This window comes from Nylanderia fulva, unplaced genomic scaffold, assembly GCF_048542155.1.
Source record: "Nylanderia fulva isolate GAGA-0341 unplaced genomic scaffold, ASM4854215v1 Scaffold15, whole genome shotgun sequence".
NCBI lineage: Eukaryota > Metazoa > Arthropoda > Insecta > Hymenoptera > Formicidae > Nylanderia > Nylanderia fulva.
In genome coordinates this window covers 288071-313153 of record NW_028189730.1, presented here as the reverse complement: position 1 = coordinate 313153, position 25083 = coordinate 288071, and the positions used below count along the sequence as shown (strand labels likewise).

General features: G+C 31.9%; 2 protein-coding genes and 1 long non-coding RNA gene across 10 annotated transcripts in view; 2 read left to right on the top strand and 1 right to left on the bottom strand.

Annotated features, from left to right (window-relative positions):
• p120ctn (adherens junction protein p120) overlaps positions 1-14968 on the top strand; it is a 42818-nt gene extending 27850 nt beyond the window's left edge. For 5 of the 7 annotated variants that reach the window (XM_085480445.1, XM_029308764.2, XM_085480444.1 and 2 more), the window contains 4 exons: positions 84-387; positions 522-660; positions 1126-1249; positions 3680-14968. In XM_085480445.1, coding sequence (XP_085336571.1) covers positions 84-387; positions 522-660; positions 1126-1249; positions 3680-3964 — 852 coding nt within the window. In that variant the 3' untranslated portion in view covers positions 3965-14968. The remainder of the gene's footprint in view (positions 1-83; positions 388-521; positions 661-1125; positions 1250-3679) is intronic. The other 2 variants (XM_085480446.1, XM_085480443.1) reach the window with 1 other exon arrangement.
• LOC114935864 (uncharacterized) overlaps positions 1-25083 on the bottom strand; it is a 237976-nt gene that overhangs the window by 30584 nt on the left and 182309 nt on the right. The window contains exons 3-4 of the long non-coding RNA XR_014924209.1: positions 22482-22643; positions 19146-19197 (exon numbers count right to left, since the gene is read on the bottom strand). This is a non-coding gene — a long non-coding RNA (uncharacterized LOC114935864). The remainder of the gene's footprint in view (positions 1-19145; positions 19198-22481; positions 22644-25083) is intronic.
• LOC114935858 (uncharacterized) lies at positions 16814-23570 on the top strand. Of its 2 annotated transcripts, none has more exons than XM_029308769.2 (7): positions 16814-17076; positions 17226-17501; positions 17764-17888; positions 18259-18483; positions 22502-22637; positions 23070-23199; positions 23353-23570. In XM_029308769.2, exons 2-7 carry the CDS (start codon positions 17244-17246, stop codon positions 23436-23438), a joined length of 960 nt encoding a protein of 319 aa, XP_029164602.2. In that variant the 5' UTR covers positions 16814-17076; positions 17226-17243; the 3' UTR covers positions 23439-23570. The 2 variants fall into 2 exon arrangements, with proteins under 2 accessions (XP_029164602.2, XP_029164603.2); XM_029308770.2 differs by having other exon boundaries at positions 17210-17501.

Here is a 25083-nt window from a genome sequence, read left to right as displayed (position 1 = left end):
GATAATAATGATTCAAAATGTATATTTGATCCTGTCTCCGAAAATAAATTTAGACTAGTCACTGAAATGATTTCTGCGGCCAGGTGGACCGAGTCGTATGCGCTGTCGCGACTGCACTCCGGAATTTGGCGATAGACCAACGCAATAAGGAACTAATAGGCAAGTACGCGATGAGGGATCTCATTCAGAAACTACCGTCTGGAAATAATCAGCATGATCAGGGCACGAGTGACGACACGATCGCTGCGGTACTCGCCACATTGAACGAGGTCATCAAGAAAAACGCCGAGTTCTCGCGGTCATTGCTCGATGCCGGCGGTGTCGACAGACTAATGAACATCACTAGGCAACGCCAGAAATACACGCCACGTGTTCTAAAATTTGCAGGTAAAACCCGAGCTCGAAAGTCAACTGACAGATAATTCTCCGATAATACATATATAAGTTTAATAAATAATTATTTTAATCACTTGTAATTATCATTTTATTAATTAAAATTATTCAATTTATATATATTTTAGGACAAGTACTCTTCACCATGTGGCAACATCAAGAACTGCGAGATGTGTATAAAAAGCATGGTTGGAAGGAGCAAGATTTCGTTACGAAAACCGTCGCGGCCAGAAATTCAGGGCCTAATTCACCCAATAACGCTAACAGGTAATTATCGCCCATAAAATAAATCAAATTAGATATATAAACAAAGTATGATCAAAAAGCACATATCTATATGAATAATTAAATATCGAAATAATAATATAAAATAATCGTGCGATTAGTTGAAAAAATAATATTTTAAGTTGATTTTAAATATCCTTTATTATATATTACTTTGTATATTTTTTAATAGACTTCATTTTTTAATGTTGTCTCGGCAATGTTAAAAATTTCAAAATCGCGATATTATTTAAGAATTTTAAGATGTTATACATTACTTATATTACGTATCATTTTTCAATTCATTTAATTTTGTTTTGTTAGTTTCTGTTTCTTTTTTGTTTCTGAGACTCCGCTTTTCTTATTTTTCGTTTATGATTTTCTATTTCTCCAAATTTATTTATTTTTATTACGTGGAGTCTCTTCACAAAATTTCTTTGACCATCTCGATTCTACGTTAAAATACAGTTATGATTGCAGCACTCTGAATCGACCAATGGCGAGCCAGGGAAGCACAAGATACGAGGATCGAACAATTCAGCGAGCAAATATGAATTCGAATAATGTCGGTCGACCTACTATATATCAATCAGTAAGTAATAATAATTAATAATAATTAACAGCATCATTAAATATATAAATACACACCATGTAGAGAGAGAGAGAATATAGCATAGAACTATCGATAAAAGTATATGCGTGCATATAATATGCAAGTTAAATCGCCGGTCTTAAAGAAAAGTTTACATCGACTGATATTTAACAAATAGTAAAAAACATTCGTTTAAAAATTTATAGCTACACAACTGTTCAATTTTTAAATTAATTAAATTTTATATTAATACAACACTCGCACTCTTACACAAAAATTTTATTAATTTTATTATGTTCTAAATGTTTTGTGTATATTATTACCTTCGAAAATGATATATTGTAAATTTGATTATTATTTTAATATACTGCGTTAGATGATAATTTTTTTGTTCTATTCATCTCGATTATTCGATTCGTTGCCATCATAAGTTTTTCCACATTTTTCATGCATCATTACGAAATAAGATTTAAATGGAACCGTAGTTTTTCGACATCACTTCCTCAAACACCCAGGATATATCGTGCATTGATAAACATTTATATCGTATTTAACTCTGCTTAGATTTGTAAAGTATTATGCAGACGTGATAAAAACCATTTAGAAATCGACGTAATTTTTGGCGCAATTAATTGTGCCAAAACAAATGAATGTCACTATATAATTTTTAGCTAAATATGTAATAATTTGTAATTGTAATTTGTTAAAAGATACCATCTTACACAATTTAATTGAGAAATCCATGTCAATGACTGTCTTTCTATACTTTCATTGATATTTTACATCTTGTGTAAGATTTTTATTTTTGTCGAAATTTTTGTTAAATATAAATGAAAAAAAAAAAAAGGAAAAAAACAAATTGCATACACTAGAGCGTGCGTGTGAACATTTTCTAATAATAAACGTTACTATACATTTAAAAATTAAATTAGCCACCATATATAAAAACGCGTTCAATATTTAGTAGAATGCGAATCTGGTTGCACGAGAATTTACATAATGTTTATGCAACATTTACACGAATTACCGCATGAAACTGGACCAAACTCCCTTTTTAATAACGTCGCGTAGTCACTTTCTAAACGCTGAAACTTTTTGCACAGTTTTAATAACAGTTTTCCAACTACTAATTAAGTTAGTTACAAAATGAGAAGACGAGATCTCGCATATAATCTTAGAAACGTACCGCGCAATGTTACTATTAATGGTTATAGGTCTAAAGCGCGAAGGTATTCAGAATGTATTCTTATCATTTTGTACACTTCTGTCTCCGAAAGGAACGCACAATATTATACACTAACAATAAAAAATTACTAATGAAATCACTGCCTAAACGAACACCTTCACCTCACACATTAATGACAATTATATAATATTTTAATCTTTAGCGAACAATATATAAATTACACGAAAATATTCGAATTAGAAAGCGAATTCAGTTTACGATGAATTTTTAGTGCCCTAATGTTTAGTTATATTTTATTAGCGAAATATAACACATATTTACAACTAAATTATTATGTAATCTATGAATCTCTTTATTGTATATCCGATTTTGTATATAAGTCTAGAAAAGTACTAATACATGTAAGTTAAAAATACGCAGATTTATAATTGATATGACTAAACATGCTATATATGCAACGCCATATAGGATTAGACTAGTATCTTGATTTTTAGATACATTGTCCTCTTTATAACTTCCAATCAGTATTTGTATGAAAATTTATTTTTTAAAAATAATATATGTAGTATAACGTCCTCTGAAAATTTTTTCGAATTTTTTAACTCGTCAATGACATAAGAATTAAGACTATTAGAGAATAGAAAATTTGGAGACTTAAAAATATAATAAAAGATAATATATTAATGTGTAAAATTTTATTTATATATATTTTATCACACACGTAAGAGAAAAAAGCTACGCACATTATATATTCTATTATATATAATTTTATAGCAAACACACACGTCTCCATATGTATCTTTATATCATGTGTATCTCATCTATGCATTACTCACGTCGGAGCATTTATATTCTGTATTTAGCCGAATAAACTAAAGCGCAGTGTAATAAAAAAAAAAAAAAATACTTGAAAATATGTATATTAGCTAGCTCTATATATACCTAACTGCAAATAAAGGCCACATATCACACATCTTCACGTAATTTTGCCTAGACATTACAATGCACTCTCGATCATCATGTTTACGAAAAGGGATAATTGATCGAAAAATGATAACCTCGTGGATAAAAGAATATATTTTTGACCTCAATCGATCGAGAGTGCACTGTGCACGAAATATCCCCGAAAATGTCTAAGCTTCTTTCAGCGTCCGAAGATTCGACAAATTCTCTCCCCCACCTTCGCCCACCCCCTCGCGACCGGCAGCAGTCCGTGGCTAACCGTTGGCTTGTGTGTGTTGCAGCAGCCGAAACCCGGTGAGCCGCTCTACGCGCAAGTTAACTTGGAGAAGAAAAAGAAGCGGCAGTACGAGCTGGGGGTGGGCCAGGGTGGCCAGGTGGGTCAAGTCGCCGGTGGTAGTGGTGGCGTCGCGATACCCGGAAGTGGCGGCGGCGGCGGACAATGGGTACCGGACGGGGTCGGCCTGGTACCGGATGGCACCGGCGCCCCTTCGGTCGCGGCGACGGTGGCCAATCAAGTGCCTCCGCCGAGTTCGACCGCCGCCGCCGCCGGCGACTCCTGGGTATAACGCGCCCTTAGAGCGGGTCCCACGCGGGACCGCCGGGAGGATCGAGCCAGGAATCTCGAGCACCTATCTATGTAGCGGAACAACCGGACGAAATTTTATCCCCGAAATTTTCACTACTTAAGAGGATGATCGCGCGCGTTTTTTCCCCCAAGTATTATTAAGGACACGGACTCTCTGGAGAGTATACACGTGGATTGCAATGTAGGGATTATATTTATTCGCGAGGAAGACGTTGCGAGAGATAGAGAAAATCATTCACTGTGCAGGATGTTCGGAGAAAAAGACCGGCTAAGAATCGGAGAAAAATGAAAGTACTCGAGTACGTTTGTTCGGAATATGTTATATTGAGAGCGAGTATTATTGAATGCGAAAGTAATTTTAAGTGTGTTGAGGAAATGCGTTTCCGAAGGAAGGGAAAGAAAATGCCAGATATATTATTATTACGCTTTGTCGTTGGAAATAAACGTCCATGTTACAATTAGGAGGAATTTCGAAGGTGACGCGGTTTCGACCGAGTTTTTCATCTAGTTGAAGAGATGACGAATGGCAGCTAAACTAGGATGACAGGGGCAACTTTCAAATTAGATTGAGAGTGAAATGTACATTCATTTCCGAAATTGAAAATAACTTATGAACAAGAATGTATATATAAAGTGGCAGCTGGTGAGATTTCATTGAATCGATGATGAGCGAACGAACGAGCGAATATAGGGATTGAAAAACGAAGGTATATCGCGCTGTAAAAAAATTTTTGTGCTTTAGTATCTTTTTTAGTACTCGCAAAATTCACAAATACGCACGTATGCGACGAGTAGATTAGAAGATAGACAGTCTACTCGGATAGAAAAACGGAAGCTTTTGATTAATCTGAAAATCCGATACGTGAACGATCGTTCTGTCTTGCTTTCAAGGACGCAGCAACCCTTTCTCTACGATCTCTCACATCGTCTTATAACGGGACGGACTTGAAATAGCTGGGAAAGGAGAAGGGGGTTGAGATTAAAAAGGCTCGTGCCTGAGATAAATTAAACATCTCGAATACACTTCGATTAAGTATACTTGAATTGCGAGAGAAGCTTAGGTTGACCTTGAAACAGCACTGTGGTAACGCATTTTTCTCCGAGAATGTTTTTCAAATCGAAACGGAGCAAAGAACGAACGAATCGTGCCCACCGAATTTATACCGAAAAACTGGCAAACGTGAGAATGCATTAAATGCATTCGCAGTCTCGATATATATTACCGAGGGAGAAGGAAAAAGAGAGGGTGAGAAAGAAAGAGAGTGTGTGAGAAAAAGAAAGAGAACGACATCGTCCAACCACATCCGCAGCAGTAGTCGCACTAATGGCTCTAAATACCTTCATTGCACAATTCTAAATTAATATATATAACTGCGTAAATATATATTATACATACGGCACACGTATACATATATACACATGCACACAAACACCAGAACCGTATAAGTGTATATTTTAAGGTGGTGTTAGCGGCGATAAAAGAGGGCGTATACCGATCATCGCAAAGTACAGGCTAAGGTGCTAAGAATAGACGTGTCTATGTAAGCATTATTAAAAAAAAATAATAATAAAGGAAGAGATAGAGAGAGAGACAAGCGACTTGAAAAAAGGATCACCCGCGATTTTTTATGCAACTTGATAGTTTATGGGGATATATACATATATATATATTCCTTTCCGTAGAACATATACGCGCGAAGGACTAATAAATTGAATAACGCGGTCGTGGGACACTGATTACAGTGTCATTCGACGAATTATTCGATAATTATTATAATCATGATGACGATAAATTATTCAATAGCTGTTGTAATTATTCGGTGAATTTGGATTGGTCCGATGGCTCTTATTACAATTCCCGCGAAAGAATGGCAATTTAAGTTAAAGGGAAAAAATGGATATACCTCTGTTAGCGTAATTATGAAGAAATATCGTAAAAACCGATAAATAATTAATCCCGTTACCATTATAAGAAAGATTGCATTTGCACACTTGCTTCTTTGTAATACTTGAATGCCCACCAATCGTCGTGCGTATGCGTGCGCCTATTATAAACTATACGAACATATATATATATATATATATATATATATATATATATATATATATATATGCTGGCGACACACTGGCATATAGAGTTTAGCGTATATGACTGTATTATGTAAACTTTTGAGGCTGTGGGTGTGGCACAAGGATGCTGATTTATTACGAGCTGCTGCACTTTTGCAAAACGCGTGTGACTTTAGGGAATACACTTTTAAAGTATGAATTCTGTTCGTGCGCATCAAAATTGTGCATAAAAGCACGTGTTAAGGTAGAGACGTACATTGTTATCGCGTATCATGTCTCATCAGTCATGCTGTATCGTTGAATAGATACGATTGTGTTAGATGTTTTATCTTATTTATATTAAAAAAAAAAAAGAAAGAAAAACTAGAGCATTTTTAAATTATTCGACATAAATATTTAAATGATATCTTTTATATTAGAGAGAAGAAAGGTATATTTATATATATATTTTTCGTACCTTTTTATTTTTTATGTAAAGTTTTTATTTTATATATTTTATTTATAAAAGTGATCGGAGACATTAGTAAAAAGCATATCATACTTTTTGCTTTTTCTGATAATTCGAAAATCTCACGTACCATTGCGCTAGACATAAATCATCTTAATAATAAATAACAAAATATATGCATATGTATATCAATTGTTCAGTAAACACCAACAAATGGCAAAATATAAAGCAAACGAAAATATAAACCAGAAAAGATCTTAATAAATCGAATAGTAACATTATTGATTAATAATTATCAAAGCTTTTAATACGCTATTGATACATTTTTAATACATAATGTATAGAACACGCGAACTCACATGACGTGATAATTGTGAATCTTGACATTTTGTCCTGGAACGCAATCCGCGATCGATCAGTGGCGCCCGAGAGCCATTACTATTGCTAATGACACAATTACCATAGGTATAATTAGTGAGCAAGCGCGAGACCAATGTACGTCGAGCCCATGAACACGTGCGGCAGCCACAATATCGCATGCGAGTATAACGAGAGAGAGAGAGAGAGAGTGTGTGCGTGTGAGAGATTATGTTAACGTTATTCGATGGTTACGAGAGGTGGCATATTAATTAGTCGATATACATATTATAGATATAAAATATATCCCTGTTCTCTATTTCTTAAAATAATATTACGACAGTTGATCAGAGAGAAAGGCACGATGGAACAATAGCTTCTCTCCGTGAAAATCATGCCGGACTACGATCGTCTACCGATCATCAACCTTTCTCGTCGTGTCAATTATTTAATTGAAAACTTATTGATATAGAATGTCATGACGAAATTCATTTTTTCCATCTCACGAGGAAATCGAATGAAGATTAAAACGTGATGTCGCAGAATAAAAAATCGCGGTTTTAAAAGGATTATATTATATTATTATATAATATAATGCGGAAAAAAAACTGAATGAAATAAAAATTCTTACATTACATTATAATTGAAATTATAATACTTATTAATCTACATATATATTCTGAATTATATTTTAATATAAAAATTGACATTCTAAAAATGCGATTTTTTTTTTTTTTAATTTCGATTAGCATTCATTGTTAATTGTCGAGTTAATAAATTTCACACAACGAGATTGTTTGATTATGTCAAGAAGGACGATTGTCGATAGTCAGGACGACTGTATAGAAGAGCGTTATTCTATCACATAATACGCACTTTATTTCGTGGCGATGTTCTCGAGGGGAATTGAGCGCAGAGAAATTTGAACAGGGCCATCCGCGTAACGTATAGAAATGGAAATGCTGGTGTGAGCTTATAGAGAAGTGAATTTTATTTCTTAATTTAATTTTTGTACAGTATTTTTATATTACCGCACGACAAATTTTCGACGAAGATTTTATCTAATAGCATTTATAATACACGTATTATATAAATTTTTAGGAGAAGATATATATACACATATTATTCGCGAGAATATAATTCGATAATTATTATATTCGATATACATAATATAGGCCGTTTATATATATATATATTTTTTTTTTCCAAACGCGTTATATCTAAAAAAATTATTATTTTCTTTTTAGATTTTAAAAAAGCGTATCAAATTTTATGAAGAGTAAAACTGTTTAATTTATTATTCTTATATTTACCGTGTATTCTTTATTCGAAAACTTGTACATTTTAGTTTTAAGGTATTATCCAAAATATATATTTTCCTTATTTTCAGCTAAAAAGCAGGTTTTTTTTTAGCAATTTCCAAATAAAAATATATTACAATTTTTAGTTTGATTTATGCAATCCTTTTACGCGATTCATCTTCTCGTATCTCTCGCTTCGCTTTAATTTTTCCGTTCGCTTCGCTTTAATTTTTCCGAGTTTTTTCGTTCGACTAAATGAAGTAAGTTGCCGAACAAACAATCCGGACATACTCTGGAAAGCAATATCCCGTAACATCACAACGGGGCTATACTCCATACGATCATTTCCATCTCGGACGACGGGCGGATGTCACGTGTTATGCGCAAGTTGAAAAAATCATGAGATCATACTCTCGAACGAGCTGACTGACTTGTCTCTCTCCGGTTAGACGAGAGAGAGAGAAGAGGAACCTTCGAGCTTATCGCTCGCTCGGACTGGCTAGCAGATCCGTTGCGCTCGTGATAACACAGCGTGATTTTTAGCAAGTGCCACGTATTATATACCGATACTTGGCGTGATCCTTAGAAGATTTTGGACCATTTGGCAGCGAGACGCAGTCTCGAGGTCGATCGATCGTATCGGCACTCATTCGCTCCTCTCTCTCCTGGAGACAATTCATTCGAGCAAACATTCTCTTCACTAAACTTTTCTATTTTTCTAAAATTTCAAATCAAACTTTTTTACAGCTTTCGAACATACTTCAATTCGATATAGGTATTATGAAAATCATTATTGAGAAATTTTATGTGCAAGATCAAACAAAAATGTATAAATGCTAATTTAAAGAAATATTTTTTTATAATTATATAATATAAATTCCTGTTTAAATAATCGACATTTTTTTTTATTAAAAATCTATGAATCTTTGAAGAAAAATTTACATGTGCAAAAATATACTATCGTAGATTTCTCACAGGAATCATGTATGTATACAATTAAAAAATTAATTAGTAGATATATATATACATTCATCCTGATGGCTGGTAAGAAATTTCGCGTGCATTCGAGTGTCAAAAATGTCGAAAAAAGAATAAAAAATCAATATATATAATACATGTGTGTACATGATGACAAAGAGTCAGACAAACTACTCTAGCGTATATTTGTCTCCTCGATCGTGCGCGAATTTTTGACTCTAATGTTTTTGTAGAATTTTATACCGAATACTTGCGATAAAAGGTGCATGCGATGGATGGACTTCGACGTTTCTATGAATTTTGATACTACATCGTGCTATGCAAAGTCCACGTGCGCGAGTCGCGTTCTAGAGGTCTCAATATATTATAGCGCTCGTTGTCGCCGTCGGGGAGATTAATTGATACCTGAATATTCGACGAACAGGCCAGCTCCAATTCGACCAAATATTTATACGCTCGTAATCGATAATTACGATCTTACAAATATTGTATAGGTATATATTTTATTAAAATAGTTACCAAATGTTATCAATAATTCTTCTATACTATATTTATTTATTAGCAAAAATAATGAACATCTCTTTGATCTTAACGCGCGTTTCAAGATTTTTGAAAATTTAATTTTCAAACTCGAAAGCACTGCGAGATTTTTTCCCTGGAGTAGCACGAGTGTCAAGATTACGGCAATTGAGATTTACCGATCGATCGATTGATCAATGGCTAAAACGAGGTTTTGATATCCGCTTTCCATTCTTTGTGTGTATACTACTGTATCCCGCGTAACTCTCCGGCGTTTATAATTTTCTACGAAATACAGAGAAATGAAGGTAGAAAGAAAAGGACGAAAAGGGGAAGCCGAGACAACTTTTAAGGACACATAGAAAACACTGTTCCGGCGATTTTATAAAAATATAAACGTCGCGTGTTTCGAATAAAATATTTAACGAATAATGAGAAAGAGAGAAGAAAACAACTTTGCAGGATTGAATACAAAGCGACATAAAAAACGTAGAATTTATACGAATATGTGGCGAATAACACGATAATTTATCACTTTTAAACCGACAATGGTATCAATGAATATATTTTTGCTCCATATCTTTCGCTCTGCAAAAAAATCGCAAAGTATATAATTTAATTTTTCTTAATTATTCTTAATTATTTTTCTTAATTATACTTGAGTTTTTACAATGTATTTATAAATCACAATTAAAATCTGTAGATCACAATTAAGCAATTTACAAAAAAATAAAAATAATACGTGAAGAGGAAATTTCAGAGTTTATATAATTATCTTTATATTTTAATTATAAATGCAATATATTTAAATAATACGTAATTTTATTATATTTATTACATTTCATTATTCCTTTTTTTTATATTATATCTAATGCGTCTTATATATTTTTTATTTATATCTAAAGTAATTACATATAATTCCATTATAAAACTAATTTCATTAAACTTATCTTATTTCTTCGCTTTTTATTTTTAATCACATATCGCAGAAATTGAAAAAGGAGATGACCTAATTTTTCACGACATGATACCATTGTCGGATTAAGTCTTTAGTATTCAAATAGGGACAATCCTTTCAATTTGGATTGGAAGGGCAGGCCTTGAAAAAAAGATGAAGACATCACTATCGCATTTTTTGACATCCTCGCATTATTATATATTATGCGCATTCAATCGCGAAAAGACCTAACAATCGGACGTTTTTAAACTGACAGTCGGCTGTAATTATATTAAATGGTAACATATACTTGACATTATATTGCACACGCGATTCTAGAGAAAAAGTTGATATTATGTATCAAATATAGTATATTGAAATCTTTAAAGAATCAATGAGTGTTATTAAGTGCATATTATATACTTTAATATACAATATTCAGTTGTTGAGAATCACACACATTCATATACACACATATATATATTATATATAATTCATATACATATATATAGAAAAGTTGTCAAATATGTACTACGTTGAATCGCGTAGTAATAATAATTAATATCTGTTTATATTATTATATTATTTATAGAGAAAACTTGATAAACACTTTAATGCTTCAAATTATATATAAAAAATAAATCTCAAAACTTTGCAACAGAATGGTTAATAACACAGTCAATGAACGTTAAAAGATTAATAAAAAAGTTTAAACAGAGCGTTTAAATATTCAGGTTACAAAGTATTATTTCATATACGACTATTTTCCGAAAAAAAGTGACATACAATAATGAAGTTAATGATTGCTTGATAGTGTTTAAAAATTCCTGCAACCCGAATAATATCGTTTTTCATCGATAGCACAGCTATCGGAAGATACAACCGGAAGTATCGACCGCCTATTGAACATCCATAATAAAAACGGCAAGCAAAAGTGAATTCAATCGCTTATCTATCTCGCCGCCACGTCTCGTCCGAAAAGAATCCGATTGTTGGGCCTTGCGACTGCAAGTGCTCATTTAGCACGTAAAGTCATTCACGTTTGTATAAACCGTTTATGAAGGATGACACCTTTCATTCTCGGTGCACAATATAGGGCGATAATCGTACAAGTCTTATGCGACATACAAATTTTGTAATTATTTTACACTTTCCAAGGCTTATACAGAACGTCTGTATTATTTTTAAATTCTTTCAAGAAACTTGTAATAGAAATTACTTAACAAGCGTGTTTATGTATACATATAAACACAATTCACGATTTTTAACAATTTTTAATGTTATATATTTTTAGCGTATACACCTTCTTAGACATTTCAGACACCTTATATAGGTATATGATGCTTAACTTTATTTTGACATCGTCTATCATTATCTTCGAATGCAAAAATTAATTGTTATTACGAGGATACACACGTTTTTATTCATGCATATTGTATATGCGTAATCGTTCCATCTTCGATAGTTCCATCAATTGTAAATATTGCGACTCAGCCTGCAGTTTTTATGGGACTTTATGAGCAAAATAGTCCATTTTTGTCTGTTTCTCGACGCGATTAAACTTTAATATCGATTTCTAGCAAGGAAGCAGAGTTGATACGCGCAGTATCTTCATCTTATAATATTTCTCTTTCAATTTTAATTGGTTCATATTTTTGATTATTATTAGTCTAAAAAAGTCTTCAAAAATTTGGAAATATATACTGTTTCATTTTCAAATTTTATTATTTAAATGAAATACTAAAATGTTCAAATAAAATAATGTATTTCCAAATTTTTGAAAATTTTTACAATCATAATAATAATTATCAGTGAAAAATAATGTTTGTCGAGTGTTATTCATAGAAACCAAAGATGAGATACATTCTTCATGATTCATATAATATTGTACAAGTGGTTCCCAAAATCGTCCATCGATTTCGACCGATTTGGGACATCGCGGTATTTATTCTCTCACCTGTCTATTTCTCGGAATCATTTAACTATATGTATATCGATTCGATTATCTGATTCGTACATTCTTGTTATTTCAGCGAATTTTAGTCGTGCGGGGAGGATCAAAATTGAGTTTCGCGCGATGTTGATTTTCTGACATCTCTCAAAATAACGACCTAATTAATTAAGCCGCGATCGTCCGTCGCAATTATCTGTCGCTTCGAATTTCGACATCAAGCACGCAGTGATTTGTAGAAAATAATTAGAATTCTTTTTTATTTAAATAATTACATTAAAAATCGCGCGGGACTCTGATCAATTCCGCTCAAGAAATCATCGGCCTAAAAAAAAAAAAAAGAACATTTGGTATAAACTTACAGGAATTTCTCGAACAAGAAAATTCTCTACATTTTTTATCCGGATGAGTTTTCTTTACGTTCCTTTATCCGCACATTTTCTACCAAATAACACGTATCGTGTTACAGCATTTCGTTTTTCCGATCGAGTCGTTCCACACATCTACCGATTGCGATCATACTGTCATATCGCTGGCGGTTTGAAAGACTGATAGCATTAATAAAAGAAAAGAAAAAAAAAAAAGAATAAATCGTGAGCGATCATTATCATTTTTCCTTGAAGCCTGGATCGGAATGAAAGATTTGAGGAATCGCGATCGTAATCACTCGGAGATTTAACTCAATTTCCAATGTTATAAACAACGGAAAGATTTACCATCGTTTCGAATAAGCGCGCAGAGATCGTTTATTTCTATCGCGCGAGGAAATTTGATCTTGCGGAGATTAAACCGATTTCGATCGCAATTTTAGAGACTAAAAATGGACAGACGGGACGCGAAGAGCCGAATATATCTCATCTCGTATCTCATAAGAATTCTTATACACGATAAAAAGGCTGCTGGCCTCGATCAATGCTATGTCGATTTAAGATGAAAAAACTGCGACATGAGAAGAATGTTTTTTAAATAGCTCAACGATCCGATCCAGGATCATTTAAGCTCAAACTGAAAGCGAGAGGAAGAAAAAAAAGAAGGAAGGGGCGGAGATATAAAAAAAAAATCGTACTGACACATACCATTACACACATGTAACACGCGCATTAACGAATAGAAGAAATGATAGTCTACTGTGCTGCATACGTATTTAAATTAACGGAGCATTAAATAAGCATGGGTGTGCATCTTAGATGTATTAGAAAACCTTCACCCTTTCCCTTCCCACCACGCGTTTAGTATTAATTATTGAAATAGGCGATGATGCGCAGGGATGCGGAGGGAGAGAATTCATTGTACGCGAATTCGAAAGACGTACGATACACACGATGATCAGGATATCATCCATCTTCCATATAGTCATGTACGTTATATTTATATTATGATCGTCCAAGAAAATCTCGCAATATCTTCTTGCGACGCAAATTATCGTTATATTTATGTTATGAAAGTAGAATGAAAAGTTCGTAAAGTATTCAAGAATTAAAGTGCTCGAGATCCGTAAATTTCTAAGAATAAATCGCAATACCTTGAATTCGCGAAAATACATGGATTACAAATTTATAAACCCGAGGATCTGTCGAAAATCTTATATTTCTAAATTCAAGCGTCTTTAAATTCGATTCAATCTTTAAATAAGATGGTTTATTCAATTCGAAAATCTAATTCACAAAAGTGTATAGAAATTTTTTTATTTTTGAGAATTTACCACACACACACACACGCGTACAAGATTTATAGATTTCGAAAAAATGAACAACTTCAAAACTCAAAGACCAAAAAATTAAAAAATTCCAAGATTTATATATTTTTAATTAAAAAATTATGAAATATATATGTATACATTTTTTATATATTATATTCGACGATAATTTCGAGCACTTTAATTGACTGTAAATGTACAGTTATGTGTTTTATAATAACACCCTTGTATAGTAGTAGATATCATAAAGAATCGTTATCATATAGAGTATTGTGTTCTGATTATCGATGTGTTTCAATTAAATGTCATGATTAATCTCAACTGTCATCGATCGAATATATCATTATTATAAATTATAATCAATACAATTTTATGCTTCCGACAGAAGCGAAAAAAAATTGCTAAGAATTAAAAAAATAAAGAAACAAACCTCTCCCTCGTCTCATCCCCCGGAAAAATTCGCCGGAGATAAAAAATTATCGCTATAATTTTATTCATGTGTTTGCGATGCGATTGAGTGTGCAGTACTCAAACGGATTGTAATATGTATAATTTTTAAGAGACAATTGTGTGAAAAGAAAAGGCAGCATATATTGTCATTCCTTTATCGTTGTATTATTTATATCTCTCGAAAGAGTTTCACGTATATACAATAATAATTATAATAAAAATCGACTAGTGTATTTCAAATCCGACTGACAACAATTAAAAAATTAAATTGCGCTGACATGTGTACATATATATGTCTCTTTATCCTGCAATCTTTCTTGTCTCCTATATATCCTTATATAACTTTTATTATTAAGTAAAACATACATTTATTTATTTATGCAAAGATTTATTTGTAATTTTTATATATTGAAATATTTTGTTTTCATATATTTTTAAAATATACATGTCCAGTGCTGTCTTTAATCTTTTTTTTTTTTTTAAATCAACGACGAATACAAATTTATAGAAAAAGTTTCCAGCTTTTAAATTAAATGGAGGGAAAAATAGGTGAAAAATTTGTCAAAGAATTGTATGTTTAAATAATTGAAGCTCGTTGGGGAAATATGTATTTTCGTCAGAAACCGAGCGCAGTCTAAGGGATTAAACGTTCGCAGAGAGGGCACGTAATCGCATTTTTGACTTTCGTCCCTTCGATTGCGATTTTATTGCGTGTCCGGACGAGTACCCTCGTCGCCGAGATAACGAGGTTCGCAAGCGAATCGCTCGTCGCGTACTTTTTGCACGAGAAAAAAAAAGGAAAGAGACGTAAGGGCGGATACGCGGTTTTTTATTCAGTTGTACTCCATAAAAGGCGAACTCGCGTACGAAACGAGACTAGTTCGGCGCGGGGCTAATTGTTAATTAAGACGCGGATTGCCGTGCGGATTGACAATTTGCAATTGTAAAATCCGTTCCTCACGTGTAATCTCATCTCGTTCGTATCGCCCGATCAGGCGAATCTCACTCGCTTGTTTCCAATCGCATAGAAATTGTTTCGCATGTTCCGTCTCCACGTGTGCGGAAAAACGAATTTCGAAGAAAAGTTTCATCGAAGTGTGGTCAGACCGACGATAAATCTACATGAAATGTTTCTATAGTTAAAAAACTTCAGAGAAGCGACATTTTAATGCAAAATGAAAAAATGTGCGCGATAAGGTTTGTCTTTATTATTATTATTATTGAAGTATTGAATTAAAAATCGTAATAAAAATATATATATAAAAATAAATATTTTATAAAGGCGATTTTTTTTTTACGACGGTCATTTATAAAATATTTCTAATTTCTATATTAATTTACTATAATTTAGATATTTATAATTATCTCTTTTCTCTTTCTTCTTTTTATGAACTGAGAAAATAACTGTTTAGTAAAAAAATATTGAAAGTAAAAATATAAATATATATTTTACTACATACACATAAAGCAAGTATTTTCCCGCGCAATTTTTTCCGAGTAAGAGAAGTTTCTGTGTCGTACGGAAAGTTATGAAGTATAAGCAATAATGTGAAGTAGGTCGATCGTATTTTAAGTCGGCGAAGTCTATACACTTCGATGAGCAGGACCAGCTGCACCCTGAGATAAGAGGCGTCTCGTCCACGTCATATTCCCCATGAAACGCGTCACATTTATATCCCATAATTCTCTTAGACTTAATATTTTCTTCCTTTCTTTTAAGATTCATTTTTTGACCACTCAACCAGAATAATAGCGAATATTCATTAATTTTTCATTTTTCTTCCTCCCTTTCTTTCTTCCTATTAATTCAAATTATTATTCTCTTCACCTATTTTTAAATTCCTTTTGCATTAAATTTTTATTTAATTTTGCGTGTAAAAAATATTTTAAAAACTTAAAGATAAATTTATTTTTTAGATTTTTAAAAATCTTTCCGCATCAAGAGATTATAAGTTCAAGAATTTTCAAACATTGTAAAATTTCTTGCGCCAATAAAATTGACTGACAATGAGTAAGAGAGAAATGGGTTAAACATTGGCGAAATAACTCGCTTCCTCTATCGCTTTAAACAGATTCGATCGAAACCAATCGGTGGTTCGTATCGTAGGCACCGATTCTCGTTTCACACCCGTATGAACAAATCACTCGCTGCTGTTCCACCCCCATACGAAGCGAATTCGAGAGGGGATTCTTGGCTCGCTAGAGCAGCAGGTAAGGATCCAGCTCGCAGTTTTACGCGGGCTATCAAGAGTATCAGTACTTCCGAAATATAAAATAATCGTAATTGTTGTAATTGCGCACAAAAAATATTAGAAATTTGCTACAAGCATCATATCGTTCAAATATCGCGAGTTTGTGTCTTTCAGTTTTATTCGAAGCAACAAGGTATATTGTAATTGTAATTTCCTTATTAAACATTAAAATTAATTAAGCCAGCGTATATTCTAAATAATTAGTTATATATAAGTTGATCAGATCTGTATTAGAAAAATGTTAAAATTAATGTTAAATTAATTAGGATAAATTATTGTCAGAATTATCGAAGCTTCGTTATGGCAAATGATAATGCGATTGTCGCGGACTCCCAGAAAAAATCCATAGATCTCGCGAAGAACGAATTGCGCGCAATATTGGGAAAAATGAACGAGCTGAGGCTTTCAATTAAAGCATGGAGATTGCTTCGAGTTCATTCGCGATTAAAACCAACGAAACCAATGAAGCTTCGCGCGAGGCACCTGTGGATTTTGTTGATCATATGGATAGCGATGCAAGTCGCTCGCAATCGCGTTCAAACATATCGACATAATAAGGTGAGATAAATTTTACATTATCTGCTATTTTTAATTTTCACATTTCCATGCTACACACCTTTACGTAAAATATAAGTTATAAATTACAAAGACATACTTACTTGCTTACAATATAAATAAATTGATAATCATATTTATACTGTCGAAAATTAAATTTGCTCGAAAAATTTTTAAGTTCAAAATTAAATGAGAATTTTTACTAAAAATTATATTTCGTTATAATGGATATGGATTTCAGCAAGTTAGACAGTCATTGTTTTAGTGCTTGATAACGGTGCCCTGGTTTACGCAAAAAGTTTTCCGACCGCCGGAAGATTGTTCGATCTGCCAGGACGTTCAACAGGTTGACAAGCTTTCCGCTGTTGATCCAACGATCTTCGAACAACGGTACTATTACGTAGTCAGTAATTTCTACGTAATTTGCTCTCATTTTAAAAAATTATTTATATATTATAAAATATCGATTTGTCTTTGATTAATATTCATTTACTTACAAAATGTTGATATTAAAATTTTTCTCAAATATTTTTTCATTATTTATAAAATCTATTTGTTATTAACGTATTTGTTAAAAATGCTTAAAATAAATTAAAAATTGATCAACCTTATTTTTACTATTTAAAAAAATTTATCCATCTAATAATGATTGTCTTACTTATTTTTATTGTTGCTATATTATAAAAATGTGTAATAATATTCTATATTTTATTTTTGCACGACTAATATTTCTTCACGATTGCACTTTATTTGTGATCAGCTACGCATATTCAGGGAAACCAGTGGTTATAAGCGACGCCATGGCAAACTGGACAGCGTCTAAAGTCTTTTCTTTCTCGTTTTTTAAAACACTATATTATGGAGAGGAAGCAAATTGCCAATTTTTCCCGTACAAGACGGAATTTCAGAATCTGCAGGATGTCTTCGACATGAACGATAGTCGAGCCACAATGGAAAAGGGCACAAAGCCCTGGTATGTCGGATGGTAAGTAATTTAGAGAAGTAGCAATTAATCTTTGAATTCATAAAAAAAGCCTTTGAGAACTAATATTTTTAATATTCACAATAAATTTTCAATTTCTCAAATCTCACAAATTGTTTTCTTCTAACAAATTTTCAGAGATATTTTATGCTATTTCTTCGACAATATTTAATATAAAATAATTAAAATCATTTTTCTGGCTATTTAAATTCTTGCAAATTTTCATTAGCGTACTATAAATTCAAAGATCAACGCTAAATGTATTTGCTTGATTTCTATAATTTATAATTTTTGACGACTTACCCATCGGATAAATTAAATTAAGTGACATAAATGCGACTTAATATCGACAATATAAGATAAAATATTTTAATGAAATATATTTTTTAAAATTAGATATATATATATATATAGATAATAAATAAAAATGTAAATGTTACGAACAGAGAGAAAATGCAAAAACAAATTTTTTTTAAATTAATAACCAATTAATAAGAAATATTTAAAGATATATTTATGAATAAATAAATATTCATCATTTTTAAAACAATTTTATAATAATTACTAATATTTTATTATCAGAAAATTGTTACATTTGCAACAATATAAAAAACAGCAGAAAAATAAATCAGTAATCATAATTGCATAAATATAAACTCACTCACCGAATCATCACCAATCATCGATGCAGGTGCAGTCCTCTGTAGAGAGAACGATCTGTAATTGAAAATATAAAATATCCATTTAAAATAGTCGAGCAATTAATAGGGAACAGGTTGAGAAATAAAAATAATATTTTCATAATTTTTATTTTTCATTATTTAATTCACCGGGAACGCGAGACGAATGCCAAAGTGCAAGATTATTACTATTCAAGTAACGATATCATCGCGAATAAATTAAACAATTCGTCGAACAAATCTATGATAAACACTCACCACTTGCGGTGACGCATCGTACTTGCCAGTTTTTCTGGGACGAACGCTTCATCATCACAATATTCGCGGCACTCCCGGATATTTAATAGACTCGCGTTTTAGACAAATCATGCGAAACGATATATCTTCTCGTATGCCTTGTCGCACTGTCGGTTATATGTTTAAACTCGCGATGCACTTTCGCCAACTTTTAAATTAAAATTAATATAATCTCGACACTCGCGATGCTCATTGCCAACTTCAAATAATCTAAATCATAAGATAATCTCGACACTCGCGATACTCACTAGAATGAATAAGAGGTCGAAATCGCGCGACTTCACATCATTGCCTTTCCACCCGAAACGTAACCTCTTTCACTAATCTCGGAATCGACTGACTTTGATGACTAGCGTTTGAAGTTAAACGACGCAATACGGATATACATATATTGACGGAGCTATCGATCGCAATGATACACTAAAATTGACGTACGCGTATCGAACTGCTAAACACGGCACACACGATACTACTTTGACTTTGACGCGATTTCGAGAGAGATCACGCGCGAGCGAACTTCAACGAACTGCTGCGAGTGGCAGACAAAAAGAGAATGAGCGCGCGATACGAACGCGCGAGTGAAATAAAACATGTTCGCCCACAACGCCCGGCTTGGCGCGGCGTTCCGAGAATCGAAGTAAAAACATATGTAAGATGTAAGATATCGCGAAGAAAGAATTCCGTCACATCACGTACATTTATTTTCCATACTAGAAATATCGCATAAATGTATTATTAAATATGAAAATTTTAATTACCGTACATTTAAGAACACACTGCTTAAAATTATGATTGCGCAAAATTCTCTTGAAATCACATGTGTATGTCTGCACTATTAATGTGATATACAATAATAACAGCGATTGTATGCATAATAATATATATATATATATATGTGTACACAGTCACTCAATTTACACGCTTTCTTGTGGGCAATATTTATTCTCGATAATTTTATTAATACGCGTATTTAATTACTTGGAGCTATGATTGCACCAGGCTTCGGTCATCCTATAATTTTTCTCGACACTTCCGCAAGTAATATTTATTCTTACTTACTTTTATTAAACTCAGATGTGATGAGACAAAGTGATTCGTAATACTGCACTGCGACATAATTATGACTATCGATCATAGTATATTAATTACGATAGACGATGCTCGATCGCGATTATATCTGCACAAGAAGCGTCGCGACGTTATAAATAATGGCGGGAAATACATTATAGATGAACGCGCGGAGACAATTTTACTTCTACTTCCGTTCGAGAACGTACTGTATGGTCCGTTTCCGCAATTTTGAATTTGTACTACACAAATTAAATATAATCGTCGCTCACTCGTGCCAATTTTAGCACAAAAAATATTCGAGTGCGTTTTTAATTAACGCACATATGTATATCGAACGGAGAGTGCAAATAATTTTTATCATTGTTATTATTGTTTTTATCATTACATTATAAATTAATATGTAAAAATAGTTGACAATAATTTTTTATTATCAATAATCAATATATATTCTGCACGCACATACATATGCATATATATGTATTATAAACTTATATAAATCGATTGTTTGTCCAATTCTTTTCTTGTTAGATAAGGAAAGCATTTAACTTTGTCTTTTACTAACTATGCTGTATCTTCTTTCAATGAGTGTACTATCTATGTATAATATATAGTCTATAAGACATATATCATATTTATTAACGTCACAATAAAAATGCGTCAATTATGCGCTCAATTCACATCCTGCAGTTGGCATAACTGGGTGATAATCATATTTAATTTGCAGTCTATAGTACATCTCTGTCAATCGGAGAGCAGTGCCTTAACGGAACGAAACGGAACAGACGGAAATCGAGATATATTTAATGGTTTTCCCGCGCGCGCAGTATAGTCGCGCGCAATTATTTGTGGCGTCAAGATACTTGTGGTAAATATAATCAATCAAATGTGAATGAATATCGTGTGTCGGGAAAAACAGAATCAATTTATCGTTATTATTATTGTGATCGCTATAGAGTATACATATATCGCAGTATAATATCTTATTGTTAGTTGTCGCTTGCCTCATTGCATCAAAGTTACAAGTTTAGGTTAAATAATATCGTTTGAAAGTAAACGTGTATTAGTATCTGTATTAATGTCGATAGTGTCGAAAAAATATCGGGATATTGTCTAAAAACTGAGAAACATAACCGTGATTGTTTTATTATGCATATAAATGCAAGATTATATCGAAAGTGCAAAGATGTCGACAGTTTCATCAAGTAAACTCCGCGCCATCGTAGTTCCAGGATCGAGGTATTATTAAAATAAGTATTAATAACATTTCATCCAGAAATTAAGTTACTGAAAATAAATATCGCTTGCAAATATACGTGTAATATCGAGAATACCGAAAAAATATCGGATGATTATAATATTATATACAATATATCGCATTTAATAGTGACAGTTGTATGCAGCTGTCAAGTGAACTCCGCGCGATTGTAGTTTGAAGAACATTATTATAGTAAGTATTTATTAATATTATCAAAAAATTAAGTTATTAAGAATAAATATCGCCTGAATCTAAATATGTAGTGAGTAAGTATATATAAATATTTATTTATTTTACAGATGTGTGAACAATTTTTTTGTTTCAAACTTTATGTTTCCAATGTTAATTACTTTTTTCTTATTTGAAATATTCATCAAAATGCAAAAAAATAAGGGAAAAATTATTGCATTAATATAAATTGAATATTCATTTTTCATGTAATCAAATCATATAAAAAAAATCAAATTCCAATTCTAGAGTCTGAAAGATCCTATATATTTTATTATAATAAGAATACAGTATATTTTTATTACTATTTTGATCAATAAATACATTACAATTTCGTTCAACAACAAAATTAACGAAAAAAACTACATTTAGATTTTTAATAAAAAAATATATCGTTAATCTGACAAATTTGATGATATTGTTTTCTTTGAATGAGAGAGTAAAAAAGATATTTAGTTTTCTGTGATTACCTGTTTCTTTTTCCTCTCAGGAGCAACTGCGATGAAAAAATTGGCGCAATATTGCGTCAGCATTATCAAAGACCATATTTTCTTCCCGCCACCGCCGAAAGCGAGAAGACAGACTGGATTTTTATGGGGAGCTATGGCTATGGTGCACCGATGCATGTAAATCTGTAACAAGACAATACGATTATTAAATAATTTTCTTCATTGGATAATTCGTAAAAACTTTATTAAACACATTCTATTATAAAATTTTATTAATGGGTAATATTTTATAATGAAAGAGAATTATTAATTATCTTGTACATGTATTATTATATTGTAATTGCAACACACATACTATACATATATTATTCAATCAGATATTTATATATCAATTCAAATAATAATTTCCTTTTAATTTTTGCAAAAAATTTCTTTTTTAAATATATTTATTTATTTAGATTTATACTTTCTTCTTAACATATATATGTATATATTTATATATTTACATTTACAGGTAGATTATGTATTTTATGTTAAATACGTACTGAATTTTATATGTATTATACAACCATCATAGTCGTGTATTTTAAAAATATAAAATGTTTTAAGGTGGATGATGTGGAGCATCCTTCTTGGCAAGCACAGATAAAGGGTGAAAAATTGTGGATTTTAGCACCACCGAGAGAATGTCACTATACTTGTAAGAAACTGGAAGTGGTTGTGCATCCCGGAGAAATAAGTAAGTCACTTGATAAACGCTAATATAAAAAATAAAAATTAAAGACAATTATATTATGTGAATATTTTAAAAATCTAATTATCTTTCTTAACTATTAGATGTATGTACTTCATTTTCAATCTCTTGCATCAATATACCATATTTCAATTACAGTTGTTCTGGATACGAATCGATGGTATCACCAGACGAAAATTGTTTCCAAAGATATGAGCATCACCATCGGTGCTGAATATGATTAATTATACGATTCATTCATTTCATGATGACAATTGACAAGTAGTTTGACAATAAGGAAATATAATAAATTTTTAATTTTGTGTATAAATGTATAGATAATATAATATAAAGTGTTGTGCAATAAAATATATTATGAAAAAAATTACTGTATTTACATTTTAAAAATTATCACAATTAAATTATCAAATCTATTTTACAATTTAATAAAGGGTGATTATTTTCTTTTATTATAAAATTTTAATTTATCACTAGAAATATTCATAAATATCTGCAAGAAAGTTGTTTAAGAAATCTTTTTCACAGTTTTTTAAGAAAATTTTTTACAATGTATATTTTTTAGTGCTTTATTATTTTTAAAAAATGTACATTTCCATACATATTTGCGCACGTGCCTTTTTATATTACACGTATGAAAAATTGAATGAACATTTTTTTCATCATCATTATATGCGTATATATATTTTATAACTATATATTTTCATGATATTAATGTTATACATTAAGTAAAAAAAATAGAATTTGACTTGATCGAAGTAACCTCGCATATTCAGTTAGTCATTATCATGCTCGTCCCCTATGACGTACATCCGCGACTGCGGTCGCGTGCTAAGTTTTACGGTATACATTCTACGCGTACGCGTGCGTTAATCACGCACTCGCACGATCCAGGAAAGTAAAGAGGAAATAATCCCACGTCATAGCACGGGCCCCTCATGCAGATGGCAAAGAAGTTGGGAGTCGCACCTGGCGGCAGGTGAGCTTCATCACGGGGGGGAATCCAAAGAGGATTTCCCGCCGTACTTCCTCTGTTGGTACCCTAAACTTGTCGGCCCCTATCATACACGCTCACATGTGCGATCATATGTTGGCCACTGGCTGATGAGTGAAAAGAAAGAACAAAGAAACTGATCAAACTGTTATCTCGACAATTCGACAATTCGTAGGTCAATTGTGGAAAGCTTAAGATTTAAAACAAGGTTGTACAGCTTCAATCTAAATGCTCTATTACATAATAATGTTTAATTTTATTGAATTCTATATATATTATACATTATACATATGCATAATATGGTATAATAGTACTATTTATTTAATCGAGAAAGGCTGGTATTTCCTACGAGTTTTAATTAGAATATAATTAAGAACGTTTCCCCCAAACAAAATTAGAGTATATGTAAACGAATGTGAGAAGTTAATGTTATTTTAGTTAGACAATTTTATTAATAATGATCATTTATATTATCATAAATAAAATCTCATCAGAATGCGAAGAGAAACGACGCTATTTTCTAGAATATATTGTAGATCACATTCCTATAAAGATTTTAATTTAATTTACAATATTATACATTAAATAATTATTTATCTTGTTTTTGTGTTTTTTCTTTAGTTGTCAGTTAAACAAATTAGTTAAATAAATTTATATAAGTCAAATAATGTTCTTAATAACTTAAAAATATATTTCTTTTTTAATTCACTTGAATTAAAAACAACTTTGTTATTTCTCTTCTTTTATCTTGATAGAGTGTTATTTACGTAGAAGGACTCAAGAAGGACTATTAAAGGTTCTGAAAATTATTGAGTGAGTGAAAGAAAGATAGGGGCGAGGAGGAGAAGGAGAGAGAGACTGACGTCTCTGATATATTG

Excerpts from the sequence above, each read along its gene's own strand:
- LOC114935858 (XM_029308769.2), top strand. The coding sequence starts at position 17,244 with ATGGCAAATGATAATGCGATTGTCGCGGACTCCCAGAAAAAATCCATA. Across the intron at positions 17,889-18,258 it reads CCAACGATCTTCGAACAACG|CTACGCATATTCAGGGAAAC; the intron begins GTACTATTACGT and ends ATTTGTGATCAG. Across the intron at positions 18,484-22,501 it reads AAGCCCTGGTATGTCGGATG|GAGCAACTGCGATGAAAAAA; the intron begins GTAAGTAATTTA and ends TTTTCCTCTCAG.